This window comes from Canis aureus, chromosome 26 (genome assembly GCF_053574225.1).
Source record: "Canis aureus isolate CA01 chromosome 26, VMU_Caureus_v.1.0, whole genome shotgun sequence".
In the NCBI taxonomy this organism is placed as follows: domain Eukaryota; kingdom Metazoa; phylum Chordata; class Mammalia; order Carnivora; family Canidae; genus Canis; species Canis aureus.
Window position 1 is genome coordinate 25,194,502 of NC_135636.1, and position 27,989 is coordinate 25,222,490.

Genomic DNA, 27,989 nt, shown 5'->3' on the forward strand with positions numbered 1-27,989 from the left:
GAATAGACACATCCATAAAGATGGAAAGATCAGTGGTTACCAGGGGCCTGGGCCATGACTGCCACTGGGAACGGTGTTTCCTTCTGGGGTGATGAAAATGTTCTGGAACTAGATACTGGGGATGGTTGCATGATTCTGTGCCTATCCCAAAAATCGCCGAAGGGTGTGCTTCAGAGAGGTGAACTGTACGGGATGTGAATTACATGCCAAATAAAGCTGCAGAGTTTTAAAAAAAGAGGAAAGAAGCCATAGTCGTGGGAACCTGCCCTGACCTCTGGTGCCTGGCATAGTGCCTGGTGTGGCTCAGAGTCGGCTGCGTGTTTGAACTGACACAGTCTGGAGGAGAGGGAGAAGATGACAGAGTCAGAGGGCAGACCTGAAGCTTTGATCGTAAGAATGAAGCCGGAAGCCCAGAAAGTTAGCAGCTGAGAGGGTCAGGATTGGCCCCCAGGTCTGGAGAATGTGCTCAGAGGGGACTGTAGGGACTCCTGAGGGACCCCCGGGCTGGGTAGGAGCTCGAGAAAGGTTTTTCATGCTCACACACATCATATGCAAGTAGATGAGCAGAGAGGCCTCTGGGGCCTGAACCAGTGGGCCAAGAGCACCCTGGTGACTCCCTGGGAGGAAGCAAAGGGGGACTCACAGGGAAGGTAAGCCAGGAAGAATGCCCTGGGCTCCTGATCCTCAGGTGAAAAGGAGCCAGAGGGCAAGAAGCAGCCAAAAGGGACCACCAGGCCCAGACTGGGAGAGGACCAGCAGGCCATCAGGGGAAGCTGCTCCCTGCCTGAGCCCAAGCAGCCCCTGTGGCAGTCCAGAAGAGCAGCTGAGGGGACAATGGGGATGGCTGAGGGCTCTAGAAAGGGGCTCCTACAGGGCTTTGCTGGAAAGGAAAGGGCAGGTGGGTGTCAGGAAGCCCTCAGCCACTCCTTCCTCCCAGAAGTGCTCCTCTGAGTGTGGAGAGCATCTCTCCAGGGCTGCCCTGGGCCAGCGGCTCACCGGTCCTGGAGCCGGTCCTGTGTGTCCTTCAGCCGGGCCTTCAGGTGCCGGATGCACACCTCCTTCTGCTGCAGGGGGGTCAGGTACTGCTCCGGGGTGGGGGGCTTGACGCCATGGTTGTCGCTGCAAAGTGTGTACTTCATGGAGCGTCTGCAAGGAAACATGTGTCAGTGGGAAGGGAGGAAGAGGTGGCTCATCGTCCTGGTCCCACAGCCAGCAGGTGCCTCCAGGCTAGGACTCCCCCTGGGGCCTGTGTGGGCATGAGAACGCCCAGACCTTTTGGCAGGTAGGTTTTATCAAAGCTCTTGTAAGGGAAGACCACAGTGGGAAGCTCAGGGCTCCTCTAGTTAGGGGTGCAGACACAGGGCACCACAGGACCCACAGCCTGGCACCCGGCTGTGTGGGGCACTCTACTGATGTCATCAGTCATATGACTCCTGCGGTGGTCCCAGAACTCAGGTGTCCGGTCTCCTAACCCAGAGAATGAGTTGGGCACTAGAGCCTGGGGGCAGGTGCACTTCCCTGTGTAATTCTCCGGGGCTGGCGTGGGGGTAAGGGCTCACCCCAGGTAGGAGAACGCACCCCCCAGGCTGAGAGCCTTCACTGCCGGGCCTGCAGGAGTCCGGGGCGGGGGCGGGGGGCCGGGAGTGCAGGCATAGCTCTCTCCAACACACTCCGGTGCCCTCCTTGCCGTCTTCATGTACACGCAGGCCTGCACAATCATGTACACACGTTTCCTTGGAGCGCGTACATCTGAGTAGTTACCCTGGCCCACTTGCGCCTGCGTGTCCACCTCTGCGTGCACACACCCAAGGGCACATGGCCCCACCATCCTGCAGCCATCCTCGGGAACACTTGCAAGGCCTGGGACACCAGCCCATGCATGGGTTCACACAAATGCACACACTTTCCACACACACACACACACACACACATTCTCTGAGGTCACATCCAAACACACGTGTGAACACCCACTGGCTCTGGGCATCTAGTCCTCAATAGCTAAACCCTGAGGTGGCAGCAAGCCAGATGCCACATGCTGCCCAGCCTGAGGTGGCACAGGCGTGTGTGTGTGTGTGTGTGTGTGTGTGTGTGTGTCATACCCAGGCTCAGCACTGCCAAGAGGAGGAATTGCCACCCAGTGCAGGAGGAGGGAGGGAAGGCGGGAGGGAAGGAGGGAGGGCCTGGCCTCGCACCCAACTCTGATATGCTGTGGCCGGGCCACAGTGTCCTGCCTGCTGGTCATTCTGGGAAGCCTCCTCAGAGCTTGGCCTCAAAGCCTGGGCTTGTTCTCATGCAGCCTGGCAGAGGCCTCGTGGCCAGCCAGCCCTGCTCCCCTAGGGGACGGGGCCAAGGACATCAACAGGTCTGAATAGACAGGCCCTGGTTTGCTGAAGCAGCCACGAGGGAGGCAGTTTGAAAGGTTCCATGGGGGCCGTCTAATGTTTGCTGAGGATAAAGAATTTGTAAACTGTCAGCCACTGAAGAGAATGTGTGTGGATAGAAGAGAGAAAGGGACACGATTCTCTTCTGCTTACTCACCTCGTGGTCCCTAGGTTAAACTCAAGCCATACCACACGCCGGCCTGTTTTCCTGGTGACGGGGGCAGAGGGGTGGCGTGGGTCGGGAGCTGGGGACGCCCCCTCAGTGGGCTCTAAGAATCTCCTCCCAAAAGAGCAGCCATCCTGGTGGCCGCCGTGCCAGGACTCGGGCTTGAGGGGCACGGATCTGCAGTGAGTGGATCTCCCCCACAGGCCCTGGTTAAACTATTAAACTAGTGCAGTTGAGAATTAGAGACAAAGCTGTTCTCACTCTTCCAACTTGCTTTCATGACTGATATATATGTATATATATCACTCATGAATATCACTCATATCACAGAATATATATATATATATATATAAAACCCTATATATATATTCTGTTATCCATTTTATATGTATATATGTATATATAGTGGAAAAGAAGAATATTCTATAATCCATGGCTCTCTGCTATTCCCGTCTCAGAATGCCAGTTTGCACTGAAGCCACAGCCCAGGGCAGCCACTATTGATGTGGCCAGAAGATCCTCCCATGCTGCCAGTTCTCAGCCTCAGGGCTGGGACCGTCCCAGTGAGCTGCAGTTATGACAAGCACGGCAAAAATCTGCTACTAATGAAAAAGTGTTAAAGTTGCCAATTGTATACTTTTCAAAATTTGAGCACTGTAGTACCACTCTCGCCCCCTGCGCTCAGGGTGGAGTGACGGCCAGGAGGCTGGGCCATGGGTCCTGCACACATGTGTCACCCATCACATGTGTCACGGTGGGAAACTCTGAGAAGTGCCACCTCAGCGTGATCTGAACGTCACTTCACACCCATGACACCATCTCTGCTGGAAGAGCAGGACCAGCCTTCCCATGAGGTTCTCTGGCTGCAGGAGCTGCAAGTCAGCTGTGGTGGCCCAGGACTCTCACATGGGACCAAAGGCCTCATGATGGCAGCTACCAGTTACAGGCCACCTGCAGACATCGATTCGTTGAAGCTGGAGGGACGTTGGGCACCCAACGGGAAGGGAGATTCAAGGGACGGGAAGTTGGCTGCCCAGCCTTCGCTCCCTGGCTCCACTGGGGAATCAGGATGGGCCGCTGGAGCTGTCACCTCCTGGTTTTAGAGAATGCTCAGCTTCCCTTCACCTGCCTCCCCAGCAGATCCTGCTTTTCCGTTCCTCCTTCCCTGAGCCCCACAACATAGCACGTGCCACATTGTAATGCACTCCGCTTTCCAAACCAGCTGCACCTCTGTCACTGTCCAGGTGGTGCCTGAGGAAAGCAGGGCCACAGATGCCGAGTGGCCTGCCCATATATCCATCCTTGCTCCTTCCCCAAGAAAACTCCAATTCTGTGAGAGCTGGTACCATACCAGGGACAATGTGGTGCTCCTTGTGCCACCAGCCCCACAGCCACAGCCAATCACATCACCCAGTGCCAGCTGGCAGCGTGTAGATAGAATTCCTGGGGAAGGTGACCCTTCCCAGAAAACAGGAGCCTCAGGACGCCTGGGTGGCTCAGCAGTTGAGCGTCTGCTTTCAGCTCAGGTTGTGATCCCAGGGTCCTGGGATCAAGTCCCGCATGGGGCTCCCTGCACGGAGCTGCTTCTCCCTCTGCCTGGGTCTCTGCCTTGCTCTGTCTCTCATGCATAAATAAATAAAATCTTAAAAAAAAAAAAAAAAAAAAAGGAAAACAGGAGTCTCTTGTAGTAGCGGAGGGGTGGCCTTTCTACCTTCCTCCTTCCCTGCCCCGATGCTGACCTGACGCCTGGAGGTATCAGAGCCTCTTATAAGGGTGAGGACAAAAGCTGTGCCCTAAGGATGGTGGAGCAGGAAGATGGGCTGGGGTCCCCAACACTTCAGGGAGCTGCTTGCCGCTGGGCCTAGTTCTGAAAGCATCCCCTTGCTTGTCTAAGCCCCTGCCTTGGTCACGGGCAATGGGGCGCTACCCTCCCCTTCACACAGGACCTGAGGCTCTGAAGGACCAGCTGGAGCCCGTGCAGTCAGGAGCGCAGGAGTCCCGGTCCCCACCCATGGGGGTGCGGTGTGCAGGTGCACAGGGGGGTTACCTGGGCGTGGGGCTGCTGTCGCTGCCCTTGCAGGAGCCGGAGTTGCTGCTACTGCTGAGAGAGGAGGTGCCGTAGGCGTCCCGCACGCTCACGGGCGGAGAGGTGCGCCTGGAGGCAGGAAGAAGAGGCAGGTGCTCGTTCTGGCTGGCGGGCAGCTGCGGGCACTGGGCGAACACTGCCAGGCCGCTGCGGCCCAAAGGGCCCCCGCTGCGGGGTCACGGCCGGGGGAGAGAAGCAGAGGAGAGAGGGGACGTACACACAGGGGTGACAAAACAGACAGCGCAAATCAAGATGGAAAACCAGGAGGAGGCTGGTCCTCCTGGCTCCCCAGGACGGGCATGGAGGCTGGGCAGGGCTAAGGGTAGGGTCCCATCTGCCCTAGCCAGGGTTCCTCAGCTTCCAGGGTTCCAGGGTCCCCCTGAGCCCAGAGGAGGGCCCTGCAAGGGCTGACACAGCTGGGGCAGAGGGGGCAGGCAGGGGTGGGGACAGGAGGGGGGCACACACAGGTCGGAGTCAGGGGGGCCAAGTGAGCCAGAGTGGATGATAGCATGAGTCCTTCTAGTCACCGTGAAGCTCAGCAGCAATACTGAGGATGGTGGGACCCCCAGGGCTTTAATGCTTCAGAGAACCTTTCTATCCACTGTGTCATTTGAGCCTCAGCAGGAGGTGAGTGTTAGCAAGCCTGTTCTAGAGCTGGGAAAACTGGGAAATGACTTGCTCAAGGCTACACTGCAGGTTGGTGGCAGAGGGGGGAACGGAGGCCCTCCCCCTTCCCGCCCTCCGAGGCCAAGGGGGGCACTCACCTGCGGGATCCAGCAGAGGCCCGTCTACTGCCCGGCAGGGACATGGCCATGAGGCTGCGGGTCCGGGTGAGGGGCGGGATGGGTGGTGTCCCCGGGGCTGAGGAGAGAGGGCGCGTTGGGGGTGCCGCGGGGAGGGCCGGACCAGGCCACGTCATCCTCTCGTTGGGGCCGCTGCCTGGCATGGCTCCTCCTCTCACCCTCTGGCAGGACACCCCAGGACTGAGCAAGGGCCTGGTAGGCCAGGCGCTAGCTGCAGCTGCCTCCACCAACGAAGTTAGCACACTCTTGCCACCTGACTTAAGACCTTGATCGATCGTCAGAGCCTCAGGGGCAGCCAGAAATCATAGATCCGACCCCGTGTTCTCCAGATGATTGAATGTGGAGCAAGAGCTCAAGGGCCTCACCCAAGGTCACATGGGCATCGAGGCAGGGCCTCCTGACCCCCAGTGCAGCACTGAGTCCTCTATGCTACAGGCCAGGCCCTCCGATCCCTTACTCGGACCCCACCCTGCGCTGGACAGTCCTCCCTCCTTGGCGGGGGCTGCTGGTTGGAGGACTCCTGGAGCAGGACCAGGAACCCCAAGTGAGGCTGGGCTAGTCTCGACGTCACCTTCCCAGAGCGCCCGTTGGCGTGTGGCTTGGGGGCTTCCTGTCTATAGTGGAGACAAGACAGACTGACATACCAGCACACGTGTAGAAAGACATATGGATACACATGAATGTGAAAAGGTACTATGTCTCTGCCATTCCAAGACATGCCACACACATCTCCATGAACATGCTCGGGGCCTTCCCATGATGCAGGACATGCAGCCAGGCCCTCCCGCATGCATGCTGCACACAGCCATGCCTGCACCCACCCATGCAAACATGCATGCTGATTGGGGCGTGCAGTAGGACCTCAGAGCATGGGCTCAAAGCAGATGAGGAAAGGGGTAATGGGTACAGAAGCCCTCCTCTGTCTGGGGACTCTTGGTGGGCTGGAACTAGTAGGAAGTGACCAGGCCTACAGACACCCATCCTTGGCACTCTTGACAGGCGGGTAGAGGCTTAGGCTCCACAGGCAGCCCTACAGGGGTTAAAGGAGGGGAGAAGCCCCATGGTGGGCTGGGTGTCAGCTGTTGTAGGAAGGAGTCCCGCACCGGGCACTGTCCCAGAGCGCCTGGAGTCTGAGACGGGGGGCCCGGGCTCTTTGCAGCCACTAGTTGTGTGCCAGCTCCAGAGACCCCTGTTCCCTCCTTCCATGCTCACGGCAGGGGCTGAGGATAGCAGCCTGGGTTACTGGAGACCTGGCCAGGGATACCGTGCCCTGACCTCTCCCATGCTGGAGAGAAGCGTTCACCACGCCCCACTGTGCGCACGCCCCAGGCCAAGCACATTACTACGTACAGTGTGCCATTGACTCCTCCCAAAAACCCTATGAGGAAGTGCTGTGATTAGTGCCCTTACAGACAAGGGATCTGAGCCTCCCAGAGGGAGGGACTCACCCCCGTCACACCCCCAGGGTGTGGCAGGGCCAACAGGAGAACCAGGCCAACACCAGAAGCCCAGGGGCTGGATCTCAAACTTTGGGGTCCCCCGGCTGGGCACCACCCCTTCTCGTGTTAGGGCCTCGGGGGAGTCGGCTCATCCTGCCCGGCAGTGGGGCTGCCTCCTGAGGGGACAAAGGCGCTGCTCAGGTGGCCTGTTTCCTGGCTGTGACACAGAGTGTAGCCTGTTCCTCTGGCGGGCCCAGACACAGCCAGCATTGTCTGCCCGGAGGTGTCGGATGCCGGGCGCAGGAGCTGCCGACACTGTGCCTGTCACCTGAGCTGCTCGCCTCAGCTCAGGGATGTGTCCCCCCCCCCCCCACATCGTGCCCCCATCGTCTAGGCAAGGCCTCCTGGCACTGTGGGGTTGGCCTCAGGAGGAGGCACCGTGGGACAAGAGTGCTCCCCACACTTGTCAGGGAGGTTGCCAAGGGCTCCATTCTTCCTGCGCACAGCCCAGGGGGTACAGAAGGGCGATCTGTTATCACACTTGGGCCTAAGGTGGCAGAGCTGCAGGGCCAGACAGACCCTGGCTTCTAGTCCCAGGCGGCCTGACTTCCCTGGCAGCCTCACCCCTTCCCTTCTTGCTTTTGGGAGGATGCACTGAGGAGGTGGTGCCTTCAGGAGGACTTTCCAGCAGAGGCAGGAGGGCTCAGGTCCGAGGACAGGCCTCACTCTTCCAAGCCAGCTCGGATAAGGGTTGTTAAGGAGCTAGGAAGTTCAGGTGGAGTCCTGGGACTGTGTCCGGGGAGGCAGGCAAGATGCCTGGTTTGCCTTGGAGCTGAGTGTGGCCTCAGTACAATGAGGGCTTTGTCTCAGCTGTCCCTGCTCCTACCTCGCTTGGCAACCCCACACCTCACTCCTCTTGCACTCCCTCTTCCTTCCTCTCTGGCCCAGGGGCTGAGAAGGGGACAGCATTTGTACCTGGATGGACCCAATGGTCTCCTGGGAGGCCAGAGCCAGCCATTCATCCAGGACAGAGGCGGAAGTGGCATTCCCCTACTGGGACAGGACCTTGCAGGTGGGGGTCCCTAAGGGGAGGACAGAAGCCACCCAGGCTCAAAGGGAGCCACCTCTCCAGGATCCTACTCAGAAGCCTGGGTGTGCCCTCTCAAGTCCTCCCTCCCTCTCCGGGCCCCAGAGAGGAGACAGGTTGCCATAGTCTATGTCACTATGCCACCTGCCTTCTCCCCTGGAGTCCCACAGCCCTTTGCCCAGGCAGCCAGAATGGAAGGTGGAAGGAAACCCTTCACCATGGGGAGCTGGGCTGAGAGTCTCCTGTCACCTCAACACCAGAGGAAAGCCAGCCCCGCACTCCAGTGTCCCTCCACTTCCCCATCCTGCCCACACCAGGACAGCTCCGCTGCACGCTCCCTTTGATCAGTCCCCACAAGGCCTGCAATAGGGTCCAGGGGACACAGCAGGATCCAGGCAACAGGATGCAAAAGGATGCAAGAATAGAGTCAAACAGGTCTGGGCTCAGATCTCAGCCTGTCGCCCTCCCAGTGCATGCCCTGGGCATGTCACTCCCCTTCTCTGCGTCTCAGCTTCCTCATCTATGAGTGGGGCTGTAACAGAATGCACCTCGTGTGGCTACTGTGGCAGGTTAATGCATGCCCAGGGCTCAGCCTAGCACGCATCACATAACACACACTCAAAAGTGGGAATCGCCAGTATCTTGGAAGTAGATCATTGCAACACAACGTGAGCTTCAAAACAGAAACAGATTCAAGACATCATGTGGTCTCATGAGGGTCAGCAAAAGCTTCTCCAAAGTGAAATTTACACTGGGTTTCAAAGGATGAATAGGAGTTTGTCAGTCAGAGAAAGCAAGTGGGAAGGAAGGAAAAGGCTGGGCAAAGGCAGTGAATAGTTCCATGGCATGGTGGCTGGGGAAACCAGGGGGTCTGGTGAGGTCAGAGGCACAATGGGGGTGAGGCTGTAGGACAAGGCAGTGCTGGCCACACAGAACACCTAAGCCAGGATCTTGTCCTCTGGGCAACAGAAGCCAAGGAAGGGCCTTTGAAGGGGGAGGGACATGATCAGACTTGCAGTTTAGAAAGCCCCTGGTAGGTAGGGGGCCTTTGTGGAATGTGGCTGGGCACGGACAAGAATACTGGCAGGGAGATGAGCTAGGTTATCAAGACCTCCCAGGTGAGAAATGAGAAGAACTTGGGTCAGGGCAGCAGCAGAAGCAACAGAGAAGAGGCCATGGAACCTCAAGATACATCAGAGGCCCCCCGATACATAAAAATAGGGCATAACACTTGATTCTGGCGTTCAAGGCCGGCTCATCTATACCCTTGCCCACGTGCTCTCAGCGGCCTGCAGACCCCCAGGGGAAGCCCCAGCAGTCACTGTGACAGCTTGCTCAGCTGTTGGTCTAGCCTGCAGCCGTTCCCCACCGTGCCCTCATGCATACATCTGCAAGGCTCTGCCCTGCAGGTCTTTTCCCCTGGACTTCTCCCATCACTTACTGTGGTGACCACTTAGCATGCCATGCCTTGGGTCGAAACTCAGGGACCACCACCCTCTGGGGGAGTTCATAAAAATAAACACAATCAACACACAACTGTTAGTAACACAATGGGTTAAGTGGGCACATCTGGTAGGCCAGGAGTTGGATTAGATGGTCTCTAGGACACCTCTGAATCCGACATTCTCTGATTCTGCGCTGTTCATGAAATGATGGACTTCCAATTAATGCTTTCTTCTCCTTCCATTATTAGGGCTCCTGGGTTTCAGCTCCCACCCCTGTAACATGAGAAAGCTGCATTTTTCAAAAAACACTGTGGCATTTTTACTCAATCAGCATGTCATGGGGGAGAAACCAGGCACTTGCATTAATTCTAGCTAAGTGGAAGTCCCCGTATGTACAATAAATGATTTTTTTTTTTTTGCAAAGACTCAGCCATCAATAAAAGAAGAAAGCTACCCTAAAATCCAAGAGAACAGAACAATCTGTGTCTCATGACTCGAGCCTCTGACAGCTGTGGAAAGCCAAGCATTGCGATCAACAGAACAGAACTTGGGAGGGGTCCTCGCTGTGCCAAGGCAACATGAGAATGCAGAACATTCCTCCCGTGCAACAGCAGAGCGCCTGGTGCTCCTCGAATGCCAAAGCCGAGAGAGAGGCAGGAGATGGAAGCCTGGCCCGGGGCTGTGCCAGCAGCCGTCCTCCACATCTCCGAGGATCAGTCCTACTAGAAGCTCAGTAAACCTGCCACTTGTTTCATGACCTCACCGGCCCCCACACTGTCCACACCCTCAGAGAAACTGAGGACATTTCTTCTTGAATTTAGGAAGGGGGCACTGGTGGCATTTCCCCCGCTGGCTGTCTGTGTCCTGCAAAGCCGGTCTCAGTGCAGGAACCAGAGATGGGAGGCACGGGGCTCCTTCTTCTCACCAAGGCCACCCCAACAAGGTGGCAGGACAGACAGACCCACCACTTGGTCAGATGCCCTGGGGGCTGCCCGAGGCCAGCAGGCCACTCCACAGGCATCCTGCAGTGATTAGACTCGGATTCCAGACCTTGGCGAGCATCGAGCCCCCATGGTCTGCAAACCACCCGAGAATTTGCCCCTAGTGCTCAGGCCCCCTTCCCTCTTCACCCACAGGGGCTCCTCTGGTATCTGTTCCATGCATGCAAGGTCTGCAGTCAGACTGCTGCTCTAGCTAAAAAGGGTTTGCGGTTTAAACTCTACGCACTGTGTGCTTTCCACAATGAGCTACTTCACATCTAGAAGGATGGCTGTAATCAAACAGACAGACAATAACAAGCATGGGTGAGGGAGCGGAGAAGCCGGAGCTCTGGTGCACGGCTGGTGGGAATGCTGGTGATGCCACTGCCGCCGCCACCACCACTGCTACCACCATGGAAAACAGTGTGGCACTTCCCCAAAAAGTTAACCATAGAGTTGCCATGCAACCTCGCATTCCCTGGTAGGCGGATGCCCCGAAGAACAGAAGACAGGAGCTTGCACAAAGACCTGTTCAGGAAGAACAGCATTAGGCACAGTGGCCGAAAAGAGGAATCCCAGCCAGGAGGCCACCAGCATCCAGCGACTGGCTAGACTGAACGTGGTTTGTATGGCTAACGGAACACCATCAGTCCCAAGAAGGCACAAAGGGCAGACACTTGCCACAACATGGGTGAGTGGTGCAGTACAGTGAGTGAAAGAAGCCAGACACAAAAGGCCACACATTGTCTGATTCCATTTATATTAAACGTCTATAACAGAAAAATCAGTGGAGACCCAAAGCAAATGGGTGGTAGCCAAGGGCTGGGAGAAGAAGAGGGAATGGCTGCTGATGGAAGGCTCTTTGGGGAAACATGAAAATGTTCTGGAATTGGACAGTGGTGATGGATCACAACTCTGTGAATATTCTAAACCACCCTCCCAGAATTCTACATTTTAGGGGGGGGGTCCCTTTTTTAACATGTAAATTTAATCAATTAACATATAGTATATTATGAGTTTCAGAGGTAGATGCCAGTGATTGATCAGTTGCACACAACACCCAGTGCTCATTACATCAGGTGCCCTCCTTAATGCCCATCACCCAGTTCCTCAGCCCCCCCATCCATGTCTCCTCCAGCAACCTTGTTTGTTTCCTATGATTAAGAGCCTTTCATGGTTTGTCTCCCTCTCTGATTTCATCTTATTTTATTTTTCCTTCCCTTCCCCTATGATCCTCTGTTTCTTAAATTCCATGAATGAAATCATATGATAATTGTCTCTTACTGACTTATTTCACTTAGTATAATCCCCTCTAGTTCAACCCACATCATTGCAAAATGGTGAGATTTCATTTTTTTGATGGCTGAGTAATATTCAATTGTCTTAAGTGGATAAGTTTTAAAGGGTGGATATAAAAATATTTATTTATTCATGAGAGACACAGACAGAGGCAGAGACACAGGTAGAGGGAGAAGCAGGCTTCCTGGGGGGAGCCCGATGTGGGACTCGATTCCAGGACCCCATGATCATGACCTGAGCCAAAGGTAGACATTGACCACTGAGCCACTCAGGTGCCCCTAAAAGGGTGCATTTTACGGTGTATGAATTTTTATCACAATAGAAAACAGATTTTTTAAAACCTACATAATATATGTTTTGTGAATACAAATATGAGCAGTTCTAAAAGGACAGGCATAGTCCAAAAAGAGGGAGGGAATCACTTAGGCTGGCTCAGCCCAGCTGCCACATGGTGAAAACCAGAAGCAGCCCCTCCGCCTTCTGCCTGACTTCAAGCACTGACCAGGGCACTTCCCTGGTGCTCCTGATTCTGGGTCAGCCCAGAGGAGACAGGAGACAGAGGCTGCCCCTTCTGAAGTTTGGCCTATCCACCAGCTCATCTGATCCTTGCCTGTCCCCTGTGCAGGGAGGCCAGGTGGAGACTGTTATGTCTGACACATGGAAATCCGAAGCTGCAAGACCGCCAAGGTCACACCTTGGACTTCCATGTCGTAGGAGCCCGCATACCTACTGCATCAGAAGGTGTCATGATAACAAGGGAACTGGGACATATATTATTATGCTGCCTAAGAGAAGAAAAGTGCTTTCCCATAAGACTCTAAGATCATGGTGGAAGAGCCGGGGTTATGTCCCCTATGTCCTGGCTTCTCGTGCATCTACAAGGTAGGACACCAACAAGACAGGAGGCAAGCAGAGCAAAGACCAGAAATTTCTCATGTGCCTCGCTACCTAACCAGCATCTCTCCCTGCACCCCCCAGAACCCACAAAGGAGAAGCCCTCACCATGAAGACCACCGTTCTCACCTCTCCAGCAGCAGTGGCTTCCTGTCCCTCAGCACAGATTCTGAGCGAGCCCTCCACTGAGGGACCCTTGGCGGCTCCTCCGGGCTACCTTGCCTGGTGCCTCTCGGTGACCTTGGGTCTCAGCTACTATGCATTTGGTGGGAGTCACCCTTCTGACCCCACCCATCTCTTCAGGAACCAGTCCAGGGAACAGATGGAGGGCTGGAGAAGTCCTCTGGCTATCAGAGGCAGGCGTGTTTCCAGCTATTCCTACCACGGCCTCCCCAAGGGGATCTCTCTTTTCCCTTTTTCAGAGATAGTCTTTGTTTTACCACCACCTTGGGCGCGTCAGAGCAGGTCCAGGAGTGACTCTGGAATTCCTGGCACCCAGCAGCCCTGGGGTAGCCTCCCATGTGGGGAGGGGGCAGCAGGGGAACACTGGTTTCCATCCCCCCACCACTCCCAGCTGCTCCAGGGCTGCCTGTCTGCAGATGCCCAAGAGGAGGTAGGTGAACTGAGGGGCTCTGGTGTCGGCCCCAGCTTGGTGGCCACCTGGCAAGTGGTTCTGGCAGATGGAGGCCCTCAGCAACCTTGGATACAGCATATGCTGATAGAGCTGTCAAGCCTGAGCCTGGCTCCCCTCCCTACCTCCTCCTCCTGAACTTCCAGCTCTAAAGCATCCCAGGAAGGGGATGATGGCCAGGCCTCCCTTTTGTCCAGGTCTCTACCTGGCCCCCTCTCCTACTCTCACATTTACCCCCAAGCATCAACACGGTTATCACGCTCTCGGGAGTCCAGGATGGAAGGGATGGTGGGTAGACTTGGTCACGACCTATCATCCCACAGCAAGAAAATAAAACCCAGAGAGCCTGTGATCTGTCTGCGGTTTGCCCAGTGCCCGGCCGGGAGCCCCATTCCTGACACCAGTGACACCAGTGACGAGGTTCCTGCAGCACAGCCCCCATCCCTCACCCTTATTTGAATCTGGGCAGAAGTTCTATTAAGATAAGAACAAAGGGTAGCTTTTTGGATAAATAAGTCATGGAAGGGAAGCCTAGAGGTAAGACAGAAAACGTCCCATCTGCTTTAGGGCAGCTCATGAGTGGCAGGTAGTAAAACACATGGGAATCGAGGCCTCAGCCTGAGGGTGCACTGCGGCCTCGGCAGCAATAACAGGGTTCAGACTCTGCTCTGGGCTTCCTGGCCACCGAGGCAAAACAAGAAATTATGCCCAGTCTTCTCATTCTCTTGGTGATAGGAGAGCAAGAAGCAGACCAGTTCTTCAGGAGATGTAAGGATCTTGAAGTGAATACGAGAGAAACTGTTGCATGGGGTTTGCTGTGGGGAAGGAGGACTGCCCTGTGGGAACCTGCAAGGTCAAGGAAAGCCAGTGGCCTCAGGGCCTCCCTGGGACACTCTGTGTGTGCCCTGCTCTGCTGCTTGGAGACTGCAGGACATGTGGGACACGTGGGACACAAGGACCAAAGGGCTAACAGGCTGTGGACCTGTCATCCCCTCTGCCTGGGACCACAGCCCCTTTCCATGGGGACAGCTCCCTCTGGACTTGAGATCACAGGGCTTCCATGGTCCCGGGAACCACACCAACTCCCACCGCCTCTGGCCTGCCCGCCTGCTGGTCCTCCCTCTCTCTCCTGGCATTGCTTGACAATCCAGTCCGACTGCCATATTTTCCCAAAGCAGAAAACCACAGACTTGCCAAAGGCCACAGTATGAGCTGCAGGAGCGGGGACACAAGACTGAAGGTGGGCCAGCTGATTCCCATCGCACCAACCATTCTGGGCATGCCACACCTTCTGGGAGCCAAGTCTCATCCACCTCCCTGAAGCTCCTGGGGGCCCTGAGGGGGATACTTGTCCCACTTGCCCAGTCGGTCCTGTTTGAGCCCAGGAGCCATGCCCCTGCCCACGCAGCAGGCCTCGTCCCTCCTCCCAGGGCCCCCTTCCTTCCTAGCTGCCAGCTTCCTTGCCATCCTCAGCAGCTGATCCCTGTCTGGCTGCCTTCCAGCGGGCATTTCCCCGTGTCAGGCCCCATTCTTTCAACCTTCACTAAGGCGACCTTCAGTGGGGTCCCATATATGGCTCACACTTGCTGTAGGAGGGTGGGTGATCATAAACCCTTGTCTTAAGAAGTGTTCTCTCTCTGGAGGAGCTGCCCCACCCCTTCATTTACTGAAAATGAGCATTTAAAAATGCTTAAAAGGGAGATTCTGCAAACATCTATGTTCTATTTTGAAAGTCCTTTGAATGAGGTTAAGAGGCTTAATCTAAAAGAAAGGAACCAAGGCTTTGGGCTCAATTATAGCTGGATTTGAATTCTAAACTCCACCACTCACCACCTCTATGACAGTAGGACTTGATTTCTCTGCACCTTAGTCTGCAAAATGGGGCTACATACAGTTGTTGCATTTGAATGTGGTCATGATTAGCTATAAGGTCCGCTAAATGCCCAGCAAGGACTCAGTGTACAGAGAGCCCTCCACAAACAGTAGTAATTATTTATTAACCTAAATCTATTCTTACTTTTAATGTTATTCACATATTTTACATCTTTATCCCACTCCAGAATCTAATCTAAAACATTATAATAGCTAGTGTCTCAGAGGTCCCTGACTACAGAATCATTTGTATATACTTAGGTCCCCTGGCCAAGAAAGAAAAGAAGAGAAGAGGGGAGGGGAGAGGAGGAGGAGGGGAGAGGAGGAGGAGAGGAGGAGAGGAGGAGAGGAAGAAAGAAAGGAAGAAAGAAAGAAAGAAAGAAAAAGAAAGAAAGAAAGAAAGAAAGAAAGAAAGAAAGAAAGAAAGAAAGAAAGAAAGAAAAAAGAGGGAGGGAGGGAAAGGAAGAGTCACAAATCAATCATTGCCCACCAAATGGCAGAATTTTAAGACATTGCACTTTCATCTAATAGAAGGTCTTTTTTTTAATTTCTGTTTTTTTTTTTTTTAAAGATTTTTATTTATTTGACAGAGAAAGGGCAAGAGGGGGAGCAGCAGAAGGGGAGGGAGAAGCAGGCTCCCCGCTGAGCAGAGAGCTAGATACAGGGCTTGATCCCAGGACCCTGGGATCATGACCTGAGCTGAAGGCAGATGCTTAACTGAGTTACCCAGGCGTCTCTAACAGAAAGTCTTAAAGATGAACATATCCAAAATACAAACTCCTGCTCTGGATGTGATGCTTCCTTGCTCCCTCTTTGGCCCAAACCACCAGCTCCCTCCAGGTGATGCAACAGTCTCAGCCCTATAAGCTCCGTAGCCAGAGGGATCCTCTTAGAGTGTGAATTTGGTCATGTCACTCCTCTGCTCAAAACCTTTCTCAATGGTCCCATGTTGGAATGGAAGCCAAGGTCCTTACCCTGGTTGATGTTGAGTCTTGCATCCCATACTCCCCCCCCCCCTTCTCCTCTGACTTCACCTCCTGCTCCCCTCATGCACCCTGCTCTAGCCACACTCCCACAGGCTGTTCCCTCTGCCTGGAACGTTCTCTCAGGTCTCTCTCTCCCTGCAGGTCTTTACTCCAAGGCTCCTTTCTTGATAAACCTGCCTTGACCACTTTATTTAAAATACAACTCTCCCTCCCTCCCCAGCACTCCTCCTTTCTGCGCATGCATTTTTCTCCACAGTCCTCAGCAACAGATACTTCTGCATTTACTTTATTTTTAGAATATAAGCTCCAGGAAGGTAAGGGTGTCTGCACATTTTGATCTTTATCTAATTCTCAGCACCTAGACCAGTGCCTGGTACATCATTGGTCCTCAGTGAATATTTGCTGAATAAGTCGGTGTGTGTGCACATGGATTGATGTCAGCACCCAAGTAAGTGCAGGTTTCTTAGCAAATCAAAATAGGGGAAAACAACAACAACTCTATGGCACTTGGATTATATTATCATCCTTTGTACACATGGTGTCTTATCTGGCGGCTTGTCTCTCCTACTGGATCATGAATAGGGAGGGAGTAATCTGAATCATCAGGATGTAGCAAGGACTGGGGGGCAAAACCCTTAAAAACCACACCTGGGGGGAAAAGCTGTCACTTAGCACCTTGCCAGGCCCCCAGGAGTCCTGGGGGGACTCCCTCATTTATGCTCTCAATTCACACTCAGGACCCCCCACAGGTTAGGGAATATTCTTTCCATTTTACCATGAGGGAAGCTCAGGCTCTTGGGGGCCAAGTGACATGTCTGAGGATGCAGGGCAAGCAGGTAGCAGTGCTGGGGTGGGGGGGCCTGGACTGGTGGCAGCTGCCCCCCAAATTACATCTCCACACCAGAAGGTCCAATTAGTTATGCCAACTATTTTGAATCCCGATAGTAACTCCTAGACAAAGATGGAAACACAATTATAGTGGATCCTCATTATCTGCGGATTCTGTATTTTTTAATTCACCCAGTTGCTAAAAATTATTTGTAAACCCCAAATCAATACCCGTGATTCTTTCATGGTCATGTACATTAGGGTGGAAAACGTGAGTTCCCTGATATACAGGTTCACAGCTGGAGTGGAAGGCATCCAGACCTTGTTTCACTTCTTTTACTGCAAACATGTCTTTTTGCAGCCTATTTAGTACCACATTTTAAGCATTTTTGTGCTTTTTGTTGACTTTGCCATTTACAATGACCTGCACTGTAGCACTGAGGCACTGGCTAGCCTTCCCATGCACAAGAAGGCTGTGATGTGCCTTCTGGAGAAAATCTGTGTCAGGTGAACTTTGGTATGAATTACAGTGCTGTCCGCATGAGTTCAATGTGAATGAAATCAACAACTTATATTAAAGAAGGTGTCTTTAGACAGAAACACGCATAAAACAAGATTACATATTGATCTGTTGATGAAAACGGTGTGACCTGAGGTCCATAGGAATCCAGCCCCCTGTGTTCTCCCTCAGGAGCAATGGTTCTGTATTCACTAATTCCAGGTTTGTAGTGGCTTCACAGAACATACTAGTGCAAAGAACAAGAACTGACTATACCAACCCAGCTCTCTAGTACACAGATCTGCACAACATGGGTCCAGTTGTGTTTATGCACAGCATGTGTGTACACATAATCCCACTCTGTGCTCAGCCCCAGGCACTGAACACTGCCGTTAGCACCAGCACCACCAGGTCTCCTCCGAGGGGACATAATGACCACATGCAGGAGCTCAGGGGGATAGAGTCAGACGCTCCTGGATTCAAATCCCAGCACAGCTGGGAGTTGTGTGCCTTCAGGCTGGTCACACTCAGGGCCAACTTCCTTGTGGATGTGTGAGGTTAATCATTGTCATGATGATAAAACAAGGTTGTGCAGGACAACTGCCAAGCACAGTGCCCAGCACACAAGCCACAGCTGGGACAGCAGCTGGGCAGAGCCTTTTAAAACCCCTGTATTTGCCCAGGGCATGGAGGGGGCCCAGGAGACCCACTTAGGGCTCCCTCCTCCTTAGCGAACTGGCCTTCCTCCTCTGACAGGCCTGGGCCTCATTCTGCCCAGCATTATCTCCAGGAGCATTTAGACGAGGAGTCCAGGAACCAGACAGTCAAAGCCAGAGGTGCTAGAGACAGGTGACTCCAGAGGTCCCAGATGGGCAGCCCATAGGCCATATCATTATGCCTGTCGACCACTTTCCCTTGGCCTGCATACATATGTATGTTAATCTAAGTCAACATTAATAAATTGAGAAATTTTTTATTTTAAAAATCCAGATTTCTGGCTTGTCTTAAACAACCTGAAAGATCTTGCCTCTCTGCATCTGCATTCCTGCATGGCACTGACCAGCCGAGGCTGGGAGGCAGCTCCTTTTTGCTAATGTTCTTATCAGCACTCTTGCTCTTATACCTGGGCTGTTTTTGCTTGTTAGCTGCCTAACACTGGAGTTTGGAACCTATAATCTAGTCCAATCTTACTTACAAGTAAGTTGGGGGTGGGTGGTACTTGCTTGAAGCCCCAGGTAAATCAGTGGTGGAGCCCCGACTCGAACCCTAGACTTGCAGCTCTGAATCTGGGGCACTCAGATGCACAAGGAGGCTGGGGACGCAGAATGGATATATTGAGCAAAAAGCTGCTGGGACCCAAGAGCTAAAGCAGAGAACACCTGCTCTGGCGGTAGTCAGCAGAACATGCTCCTCTCCCCACCTGCTGGCGAGCTGAACTTCCCCACCCCGTAAGATAAGCTCTTGCACAGGCTCTGTTGACACAGTGCTCTCGGGTGTCCCTCTCACCTGTCCCGTCCCACCCTTCTACGTCCCCCACCCCTGCCTTGAAGGCGAAGATCTTCATAATCATAAGGGGCCCCTGGATTGCTTTATCCTGGGGTAAAACCTAGTTCTTAGCAGAAGATCCACTATGAGCATTAGCTTCCTCACCTGCAAAATGGGGTATCAGATGGGAAGATTTAGTAAGATAATGTGTGTGAAGAGCCTGGCACACACTGCCCAGTGAACACTACTTTCTTTCCCTTATTTTATAAACCAAGAGCCTAGAGACAAGTGAATGGTTCATTCCAAGAAGTTCAAGGAATTCAAAGGGACTGCCTTAGCTCCCACTAGATAGTTTTAAAAGATTAAATATAGTTATATTTGTGAAGGTATTTATTATAGTTATAAAAGTAGCACACTTAAAAAAAAAACCCTCCAGTTTTGCTACTTAAAGATAAACCACCAATTTCATTGATACTTCCTCCAGTCTTTTTCTAAGCACAGAAAAAATTTTTTACATAGTTATAACCATGGTATATATGCACCTTTATAGCTTTTAAAAATTTAATATAGCTTAAGAATTGTCTGTGCCATGGCATTTTCTTTATAAAAATTTTTTTCTAAGGTTTTTTGTTTTTGTTTTTCTTTTCTTTTTTCTTTTTCTTTTTCTTTTTTTTTTTTTTTTTTTAAGATTTTGACACAGAAAGAGAGAGAGCACAAGCAGGGGGAGCGACAGGCAGAGGGAGAGGGAGAGGCAGATTCCCTACTGAGCAGAGAGCCCAACATGAAGTGGGGCTGGATCCCAGGACCCTGGGATCATGACCTGAGCCGAAGACAGATGCTTAACTGACTGAGCCACCCAGGCGCCCCGAGATTTTATTTTTTAAAGTAATCTCTACACCCAATGTGGGGTTCAAACTTATAATCCTAAAATGAAGAGTTGCACACTCCACTGACTGAGCCAGCCAGGCACCCCTATAAAGTATTTTGTGGGCTGCATAATTTTCCATTTCATGGATCCACCATGGTTAAGGTAACTTCCTCCCTTTTTGAATATTCAGACTTCCTGACTATCAAAAAAGAAAGCTATGATACAGACCTTTGTGCATAATTATTTTTCTGTACTGAGAACTACTGCCTCAGGATAGATCCCCAGTGGTGGGTTTATAGCGTCAACAAAGATGCTGCCAAACTGTTTTCCTAAAGGGTTGAGTTACCAGATGATTCTCTCACCCATAACATATGCACATGAGCTGTGTTTCCCATTTGACAAAACTACTGGCACTTAGCTCTGCCTCCTAAAAGGCAAAAAGTTCAAGCTCAAACACAGGAATTATCGGGGATGATCTTTCCGAGTGTCTTCAGCTTTGGGACAAGTATCTTCACCTCCACGTGGCAAGGAGGGGGGATCTCCTGGAGATATTTAGCTCTAGAATGGCCTAGAGCCTCTCCTCTCTCCTAATGACAGCACTTCTTACCTGTGTGGCAGCTCTGGCAGGGCTGCTTCAGTCAATATTCACTAAGCCTCTACTGGGTGCTGGGTCCTCCCTAATAGAGGAAGGAGTGAGTCTCTCTACAGAGCTCAGGAGGAGGTATCCATGAGCAGGGCTCTGAAAGATGAGTGCAGAGCTGCCCATGGAGGAGCATTCCAAATGTAGGGTCAGGGCCAGCATTATGGCGGTGGAGAAGGAGAGCTCCAGGGGTAGGGGCACAGGAGAGTAGAGAGGGAAGCTACGCATGGGGTGGGGAGGGCCTTTTGCGCCTACGAGTTTTGAGCAGGGGAATGACAAGGTCAGGTTTATCTAGTGCTCTACCAGCTGTGCTGGGGATGGGTGGAAAGAGATGAGTGGGGGTACCAGGAGACCCTAGAGGAGCAGAGGAGAGGGAGTGAGAGAAGCAAAGATGGCTTCCAGAGAAACTGAGGACGGAGGCTCCTCAGAGCCCAGAAGAGAGGGGCAGTAGGGAACGAGGGCACAGGGAGATTTGCGGCAGTGCCCAGGCATCTGGGTAGGTTAGGGGTGGTGGATGCTACTCACTGCCCGCCCAGTGTTCAGCCTCCCCCTTAGTCACAGAAGCCTAGTGTGGGGCAGGGGTGGTGTATCCCCAACCATGATCCACACAAGCTTGCAGAGGGGCCTCAGCAGTGCTGGCCTCGTGCTGGGAGCAACAGCACCCTGCAAGGGACCAAAGAGGAGTGGGCATCATGCCTGCAGCGGCTCAGGTCTCCATAGGGGCTGGGGACACAGTGGATTCCAAATCAAGGCCTAGCAGACACCTGCTGACAGAAGTCAGGCAGCCAAACAGAATGATCTGGAAGCCCTGGGAACCTCACAAGCTCAATTCAGATACTGGGAAAGCAGCCCTGAGAGGGCCCCACCATCCACCTCTCCTGGGACACAGCCTGGCACAATGTCAAGAGCCGGGACACTCAGCTCTGCCACTGACTCATGAGCCTCAGGGCACAGCTCCTTTGACCTCTTGGTACCTCAGTCTCTCCATCTGTAAAATGGAGATAACACCCCCCGCTTGATGGAGTGGTTGTGCTAACCCTGCTTTCTTCCTTGCAGCCTGTTTCCCATCATATCGTCTTCCCAACCATCTCCACTGAGCTTACCCTGTGGATTCATACTTTTTGCTGATGTGATACCCTCTGCCCAGAAAGCCCTTCCAAGCTCTCCTCCTCCTCGTCTTCCAAGCTCAGTTTGAGTACGGATGTGTAGCTTCATAGGAGATGGAGTTCATACTCCCTCTTGGGAGGCCTCTTGCACATACTCCCTTCAGAATACCTCTTACACCAATGAGACACAGGCTGTTTGCACACACGCTCACCTGTGGACCACAATCTTCCATCTTTTGAGGGTTTCTAAGTCTACACACCCACCCACACACACATACACACAGAGGAGCCGGCATAAGCAGAATGTGGGCTGCCAGCAAGTGGTCAGAGGGCTTTGGCAGAAGAGGTGATGTTGTCTTCAAGCAGGCACCACCCAGTCCAGAGAAAAGCAGAAAAGATCACCCAGCACTGCTCTAGTCTACACATCCCCACAGTGGCCCAGCGTGGAGCCCAACAAAACTCAATGAACATACGGCTACTTTTCCTCTGCCTCCCAAAGGCCTTTTGATGGCAATAGAGAGTGCCAACATCTACTCCACATCCTTGGAGTTGGGACAGCCAGCTGGAGAGCTCTACTGGCCTCTCACTACTGACTGTGCCCATCTTACAGACCAGGTGAGGTGGCTCAGAAAGCTCACCTGACTCGCCTAGGGTCAAGGAACAAAAGGCATCAAGGTATCCCACCATGGGCCCTCTTCCCCTCCAGATCAGAGGTCTGTGTGGACTCTGACACCACACCCCACGGGATCTCAGGACTGAGAAGCTGTTGAGATGTGTGGCCTTTAAGAACCTCTAGGATCTGTCCTTCTGTATTCTGCATGTGGCAGAGAAGGCATGAATTCAGAAGCAGGGGTCCCTCAGGAAGCCAGTCTCCCTCGAAGCCTATCTTTATCTCTCTCCCTCTCTCTCACCCTCTTCCTGTCTCCCTCCCTGTCTCCCTCTCCCTCTCTCTCCCTCTCCATTTTCTCTTTCTCTCTCTCTCCCTCCCCACCCCTCTCATTCCCACATGTGCATGCATACACTGAGTCTGTAACTCTCACTGGGCCCTCTAGGGCAAGATCCAGGTTAGAAGAAAATACTTGCAAAATACATATTTGACAAAAAACTTGCATACAGAATGTATGAAGAACTCTTATGACTCCATAAGAAGAAGACTGGGAACCAAATGATTAAATATTAAAAGTGGGCTAAACGTTTAAACAGAAACTTCACCAAAGAAGATATATGGATGGCAAATAAGCAAACAAAGAGTTGTTCAACATAATGTGTCATTAGGAAAATGCAAGTTAAAGCCCTAAGGAGATACCACTGCACATGGATTAGAATGGTTAGAGTTTAGAAGACTGACCATACCAAGTGCTGGTGAGGATGTGGAATGAATAGAACTTTCATATACTGATGATGGGATTGTAAAATGGTTCAACCACTCTGGAGGCACTTGGGAAGTTTCTTCAATATTTAAATACATATTTGCCAAGTGATCCAGCCTTTCTACTTCACTCCTGGGTATTCACTCAACAGCATAGGGAAGTATTATCCAAACAAAGATTTATACCCATATATTTACAGCAGCTTTGTAATTGCAAAAAACTGGATAAAACCCAATTGTCCATCAGCAGATGAAGGGATAAACTAACCACATCTTTTCTTTATCCATACAATGGAATACTACTCAGCAATAAAAAGGAAGATATTGAAATATGGGACAATATGAATCCCAAAATAATTATGCTGAAAGAAGCCAGACACCCCAAAAAAGAACGAAGAAAAGCACACACTGTATGATTCTATTTATATAAAATTCTAGAAAATGCGAAGTCATCGATACCGATATAAAGCACATCAGTGGGTGCCTGGGGATGGGGGCGGGTGCCAGAGGGAGGAATTACAAAGGGGCAAGAGGAAATTTTGGGGGATGATGGATTTGTTCATTTCTTAATTGTGGTGATGATTACACAGTCAAAACATGCCAAATTGTACACTGTAAATATGTGCAGCTTGTTGCCTATTTGCTATAATTCAATAAAACTGGAAGAAGGAAAAAGAGGAGAAGAAGCGGGGAGAAGAGGAGAAGCAACCCCAGCAAGCAGGAGTCTTCCTCAGGAAGCCAGGCACACACAACGGACGCACACACGTAGGTAGAGTATGAAACTGTCACCTGGCCTCTAAGAGTCTCTCAATCCAGGATTCCATCTAAAAGGGACACCAAGCTACCTGTCATCTGCTCATTACTTTTCCAGAGTCCTCCCTGCATGTGTGGCTTGAGCTGGGCCCCAGGGCTTTGGAGATGAACCACATAGAGTGCCAGCCCTAGGAAGTCCATTCTGTCAGCAGTGATGCAGCTGCCTTAGAATTCAGCCTGAACACGAGCCACAGGTCTCCAACACCCCAGCCAGGTTCCCTTCACACCTTCTCTGAGGTCCTTCTCTTCTCAAGGCTCCCTCCCCATGCAGATGCCACCTTTCCCTCTGCAGTGGCCGTGTGGCAGATCTGTATGTGGAGAGCACACTCCCAGTCTGGGCCTCAGCACAAGCTCAGCAGAGAGCAGCAGACCTCAGATGCAGAGCCAGCATGACCTCCAGAGAACGGGACCTGCCCCCACATCCCCCCTGCACTGAGACGCTGCCAGAAGCCTCTCCTCACGCCCATCTCCTGAGGGTAGCTTCTGTGCCAGGCCTTACAGGCGTCAGCCAAGTCCCCGCTTCTGAGGCTGCTGAACCCAGCTTCCAGAGCCCCCGTGGTGGGGAGGCCCGGCCAGCACCAGCTTCAAGGGGACAGTGAGGGGTCTGGAGGCTCAGTCCCCGGAGATCTGATCCTGTTGGTGCTGCTGAAAGGGGCACAGGGTGGACCTTTGGAACCGTGGGCCCTGAAACAGGGATCACAAAGTGCCAAAGTAACATGGCCTTACAGACAACAGATGCCCCAGCCCAGGCCTGCCATTCCAGCCTTGTTGCCCTTCTCTGCCAACGTTCTTACCCGGCAACTACTAAGCACCACGTGCCTGGCATCTAGAACTGTACATGAGAGGACACAGACGGATGGCCTGCCACAGATGCATTTTAATATGTGTACTTAAAAAAGTTGCCTAGTTGGCCACATTTTGGAAACAAGAGATGTCACAAACATCCCATTTCTGTCTTATAAATCAGAAGATCTGCAAACACACTGACCTGCACTCTTGCATGGCAGCGTGCCTCTTTCCAGTGAGCACCTTCAAGTGTGTTACATTCCTTAAACAGCCACCTGACCTGTTTTGCCACTGTAGACAACTGAGTTTGAGGTCCCTTGCTTTACATGTTTTATTCTGACATATAGACTTCCAATGACTTTATGAGGTAGATAGCATCATGTCCCCATTTTACAGAATAGGAGACAGAGCAATGTGACTCCAGAGCCAAATGCAAGAACACTGGTCTGTGACAAAGAGAGCAAAACATGGACAGTAGGGCTTTTAATAAAGCAAAATGCATTTAATTTGAAAAAGTACCTTTTTTCTGATATTCTTGCTTTGGGGATATAGGTGCTAAAATGCTCTTTCTCTCACTGTATGTCAGTGATAGTAAACAAAAGTCTGATTAAGTGTCATTTGAATGTCCTTATCTGTCAAAATAAAAAGTTGGCAAACCTAGGATAGATTCCTAAATGTACCGATCTTTGAAATCTAAGTCCGAGAACCACTGCTCTGATATGTAGCCTCTCAGCCCCAGAATAACAGTATGCTTTTGCTATTTCTCCTGGTTCAAAAAACAAAACAAAATAAAGTCCTAAACCACTTCTGTCTGCACCTCATCTTACCTTTGAAGAGGTGGCTTTTGAACTGAGTGTTCCCCAAGCCCCCACCCTCCAGCAAACCCACAGAGCATTTGTTCCCTCTTGTCATATTTCTCTCATTCCTCCTCAAGTTACAGTTATGTGTATCCTACACACTTGCACAGCCCCCAGAGAGCTCATAGAACAGAAGAAAGAGTCGGCCAGTCAGCACTTGAAGGGCCCTTAGAGACCCCTGTCTCTGCCTGTCAGTTTGTTTGTGGCATAGCCTCAGGCCACATAGGGAGTTGAGGGCAGACCAGAGCTGAGATGAGGACCCAAGTCTCCTGATGCCTGGGTGCTGGCCTTTTCCACTTTGCCAGGCTGCTTCCCAGACTCTCCTTTCTGGTTGGCTCAGTACCTTGATTTAGAGGACAGTGCTGAGCACTTGACAAATGCTGCATGAATGTCTGTCCATTAGGAGGGGCAGAGCAGCCTGGAGAACACAGGCCTCCTCTTCTCTATGGGCCCTCTGCTCTGGCTGCATATTACCTGCATCAAACCTTCACTCAGTGTGAACTGCCCATCAAGTGAAGAAATGGCCCTCCAGCCTCTGGTGACCTGGATGCAGAAAGACCCCATAGGTCTCAGGAATACAATTCCAGTTAGGCCAGAGTTATGATCTCAGCCTTGCCGAGTAATCTTGGGTAAATGCTTTCACCTCTCCAGATATCAGGTGCTCCAGACAGGTGGGATGCTGAGAATAGAGATGAAGAATTCCCCAAGCCTGTTGGCTTGGTTATCTGGCATTAGATAGGCTTTCCAAGAGGAATTTCAGAGTCTTGCCTCTAGAAGCCTCTAAAGACAGGAAAGGTTCTCATCCGCCTGGGACAAATGGATTATTCCATTAGAGCTGTGCCAGAGTGAGCTTGAATGGTCCCTCAGACTCTGTGGCTACTTTTTGTGTTGCTGGGGTTGAAAGCCAACAAATCTTTAGAACAGTTTGGAAGTGTCCTAAGCTGGGTGGATGATGATGATGACGGTGATTCATAAACTCAATTCAGAAAACAAGGACATGACAATGGCGTCATCTCTCTAAAGCCTTCCTGGCCCACTGAGTAGGAAAGATCATCTCTCCTCTCTGACCTGCCATTACACACTGTCATCAGTATGCATCACAGCTCCTGGATGGTTTGTCATACCTACATGTTTAGATGTTTGTCTCCTGCTTAGACATTAGTTTCTTAAAACTAGGGATCACCTCTTACTCTTTCCTGTATCCCCATGCTCTTAACCCAGGGCCTGACTGAGAAATAATAAACAAATGCTAATCAACATTTAGCTAGACAAGGGATTCCTTCCCCCTATTCTGGTATAAAGTGGCACTAGGTCTCTTAACGCCAGTAGATGCACCCAGTTTATCTGCAGGATGGAAATGCCAACTTTCAGAGGGAAACTGGCTTACCTAAAGTTACTCAGTTAACAAGACAGCCCAGGCTAGAAGTAACCCTGTTGACTCCCAGCACAGCGGGCTTCCAGCTAAATCTTCTCAGCTTGTAACACATTAGCTGTGTAACTCTCTGCCCTGGCTTTCTCTCTTGTGAAATGGGTAAAAGTCATAACATGATTATCTCAGGAATAAATAAAACAGAGCCCAGCAAATAGAGAGCACATAAAATGCGTGTCTGTCATGACTGTCGTTCAGGGTCAGTAGTGAAAGGGCCCCCACCACCCATCGGCAAAGCAGGGCTCACAGTGAAAGGAACCCTTCACAGCCCTGACTTACATGCTCTTCAACCCAGCAAGTCCCCTGCAGTCATCACTTTGGGGAAATGCCTGATCTCTGGTCATGAACCCTTCACTGCTTTCCCTTCTTCTAACCCCGAAGCGTGTGCAGAAGAGTACACACAATTCACAGTGATGACAGCGAGGTATGTTGGGGTGAGGGGGAGTGAAACCTTTGGAAGAGCATGCTGTTCTGGGTCAGACAGACTTGCTATCAGATAACATGCTGCCCTTCCTTGCTGTGCAACTGCAGGCAAGTCAATCTCTCTCAGCATTGCACTCCTCATCTTTCAAATAGGTATAATTTGTTATGAGGATCACCTGAGGTAGGTAATGGCCTGGTATTCCACAGATGATACTAAGAGTAATAATACCTGTCCCATTTTTATTTGACAAAATGTCAGAACCAGAAGGGGGCCTTAGGGATCAAGTAGTCCAGTCCTGTTACCTTATGGGTGGGGACCCAGAGGTCATGACTGGCCCAAGGTCACACAATGGGGTGGGGGTAGAGTGAGACCTGGGGCCTGGGTCTCCAGATTTTCTGCTGCCTGTTCACTTTGGCCCACTTGATTCTCCTCATCCTCCCTCCCCCACCTGAACACTCCCAAGAACGGCAAGGGGCTGGAATTATGTTCTTCCCAATCCTTTTCCCTTCACGTTCATCTTAAACCAGTCAGCACCATCTGTTTGTCAATGTCAGCCTTCTCCCAGGGACACTGAGCCCCTTCCAGCCTGTCTTGCAAAGAAGGTAAACCAACTGCTGGCTACTGGCAACAGCACTAATAACACTTTTAGTAATAGTGATTAATGGCAACCAGCAAACCTGTATAGTGCCCTGTGCTCAACAGTGCTTTTCCTACAACTGTCAACACATTCCTGAAGTTTCACCCTAACCTAGTTAGCTTAGGGGCATAATTTCTTCAAACGTATTCAACACTTACTGAACACCTACTTTGTGCCTA

At 51.8% G+C, this 27,989-nt stretch overlaps 1 protein-coding gene across 9 annotated transcripts in view; it reads right to left on the reverse strand.

Moving 5' to 3' along the window:
- The window catches only part of SNPH (syntaphilin), a 37,104-nt gene that overhangs the window by 6,642 nt on the left and 2,473 nt on the right, over nucleotides 1-27,989 (reverse strand). Inside the window, exons 3-6 of one of the 9 annotated variants that reach the window (XM_077872518.1) lie at nucleotides 6,787-6,814; nucleotides 5,398-6,050; nucleotides 4,595-4,702; nucleotides 997-1,146 (exon numbers count right to left, since the gene is read on the reverse strand). In XM_077872518.1, the coding sequence (XP_077728644.1) occupies nucleotides 997-1,146; nucleotides 4,595-4,702; nucleotides 5,398-5,579 (440 nt within the window). In that variant the 5' untranslated portion in view covers nucleotides 5,580-6,050; nucleotides 6,787-6,814. Of the gene's footprint in view, nucleotides 1-996; nucleotides 1,147-4,594; nucleotides 4,802-5,397; nucleotides 6,051-6,786; nucleotides 6,815-9,403; nucleotides 9,460-27,989 lie in introns of all 9 variants that reach the window. The other 8 variants (XM_077872514.1, XM_077872519.1, XM_077872517.1 and 5 more) reach the window with 8 other exon arrangements.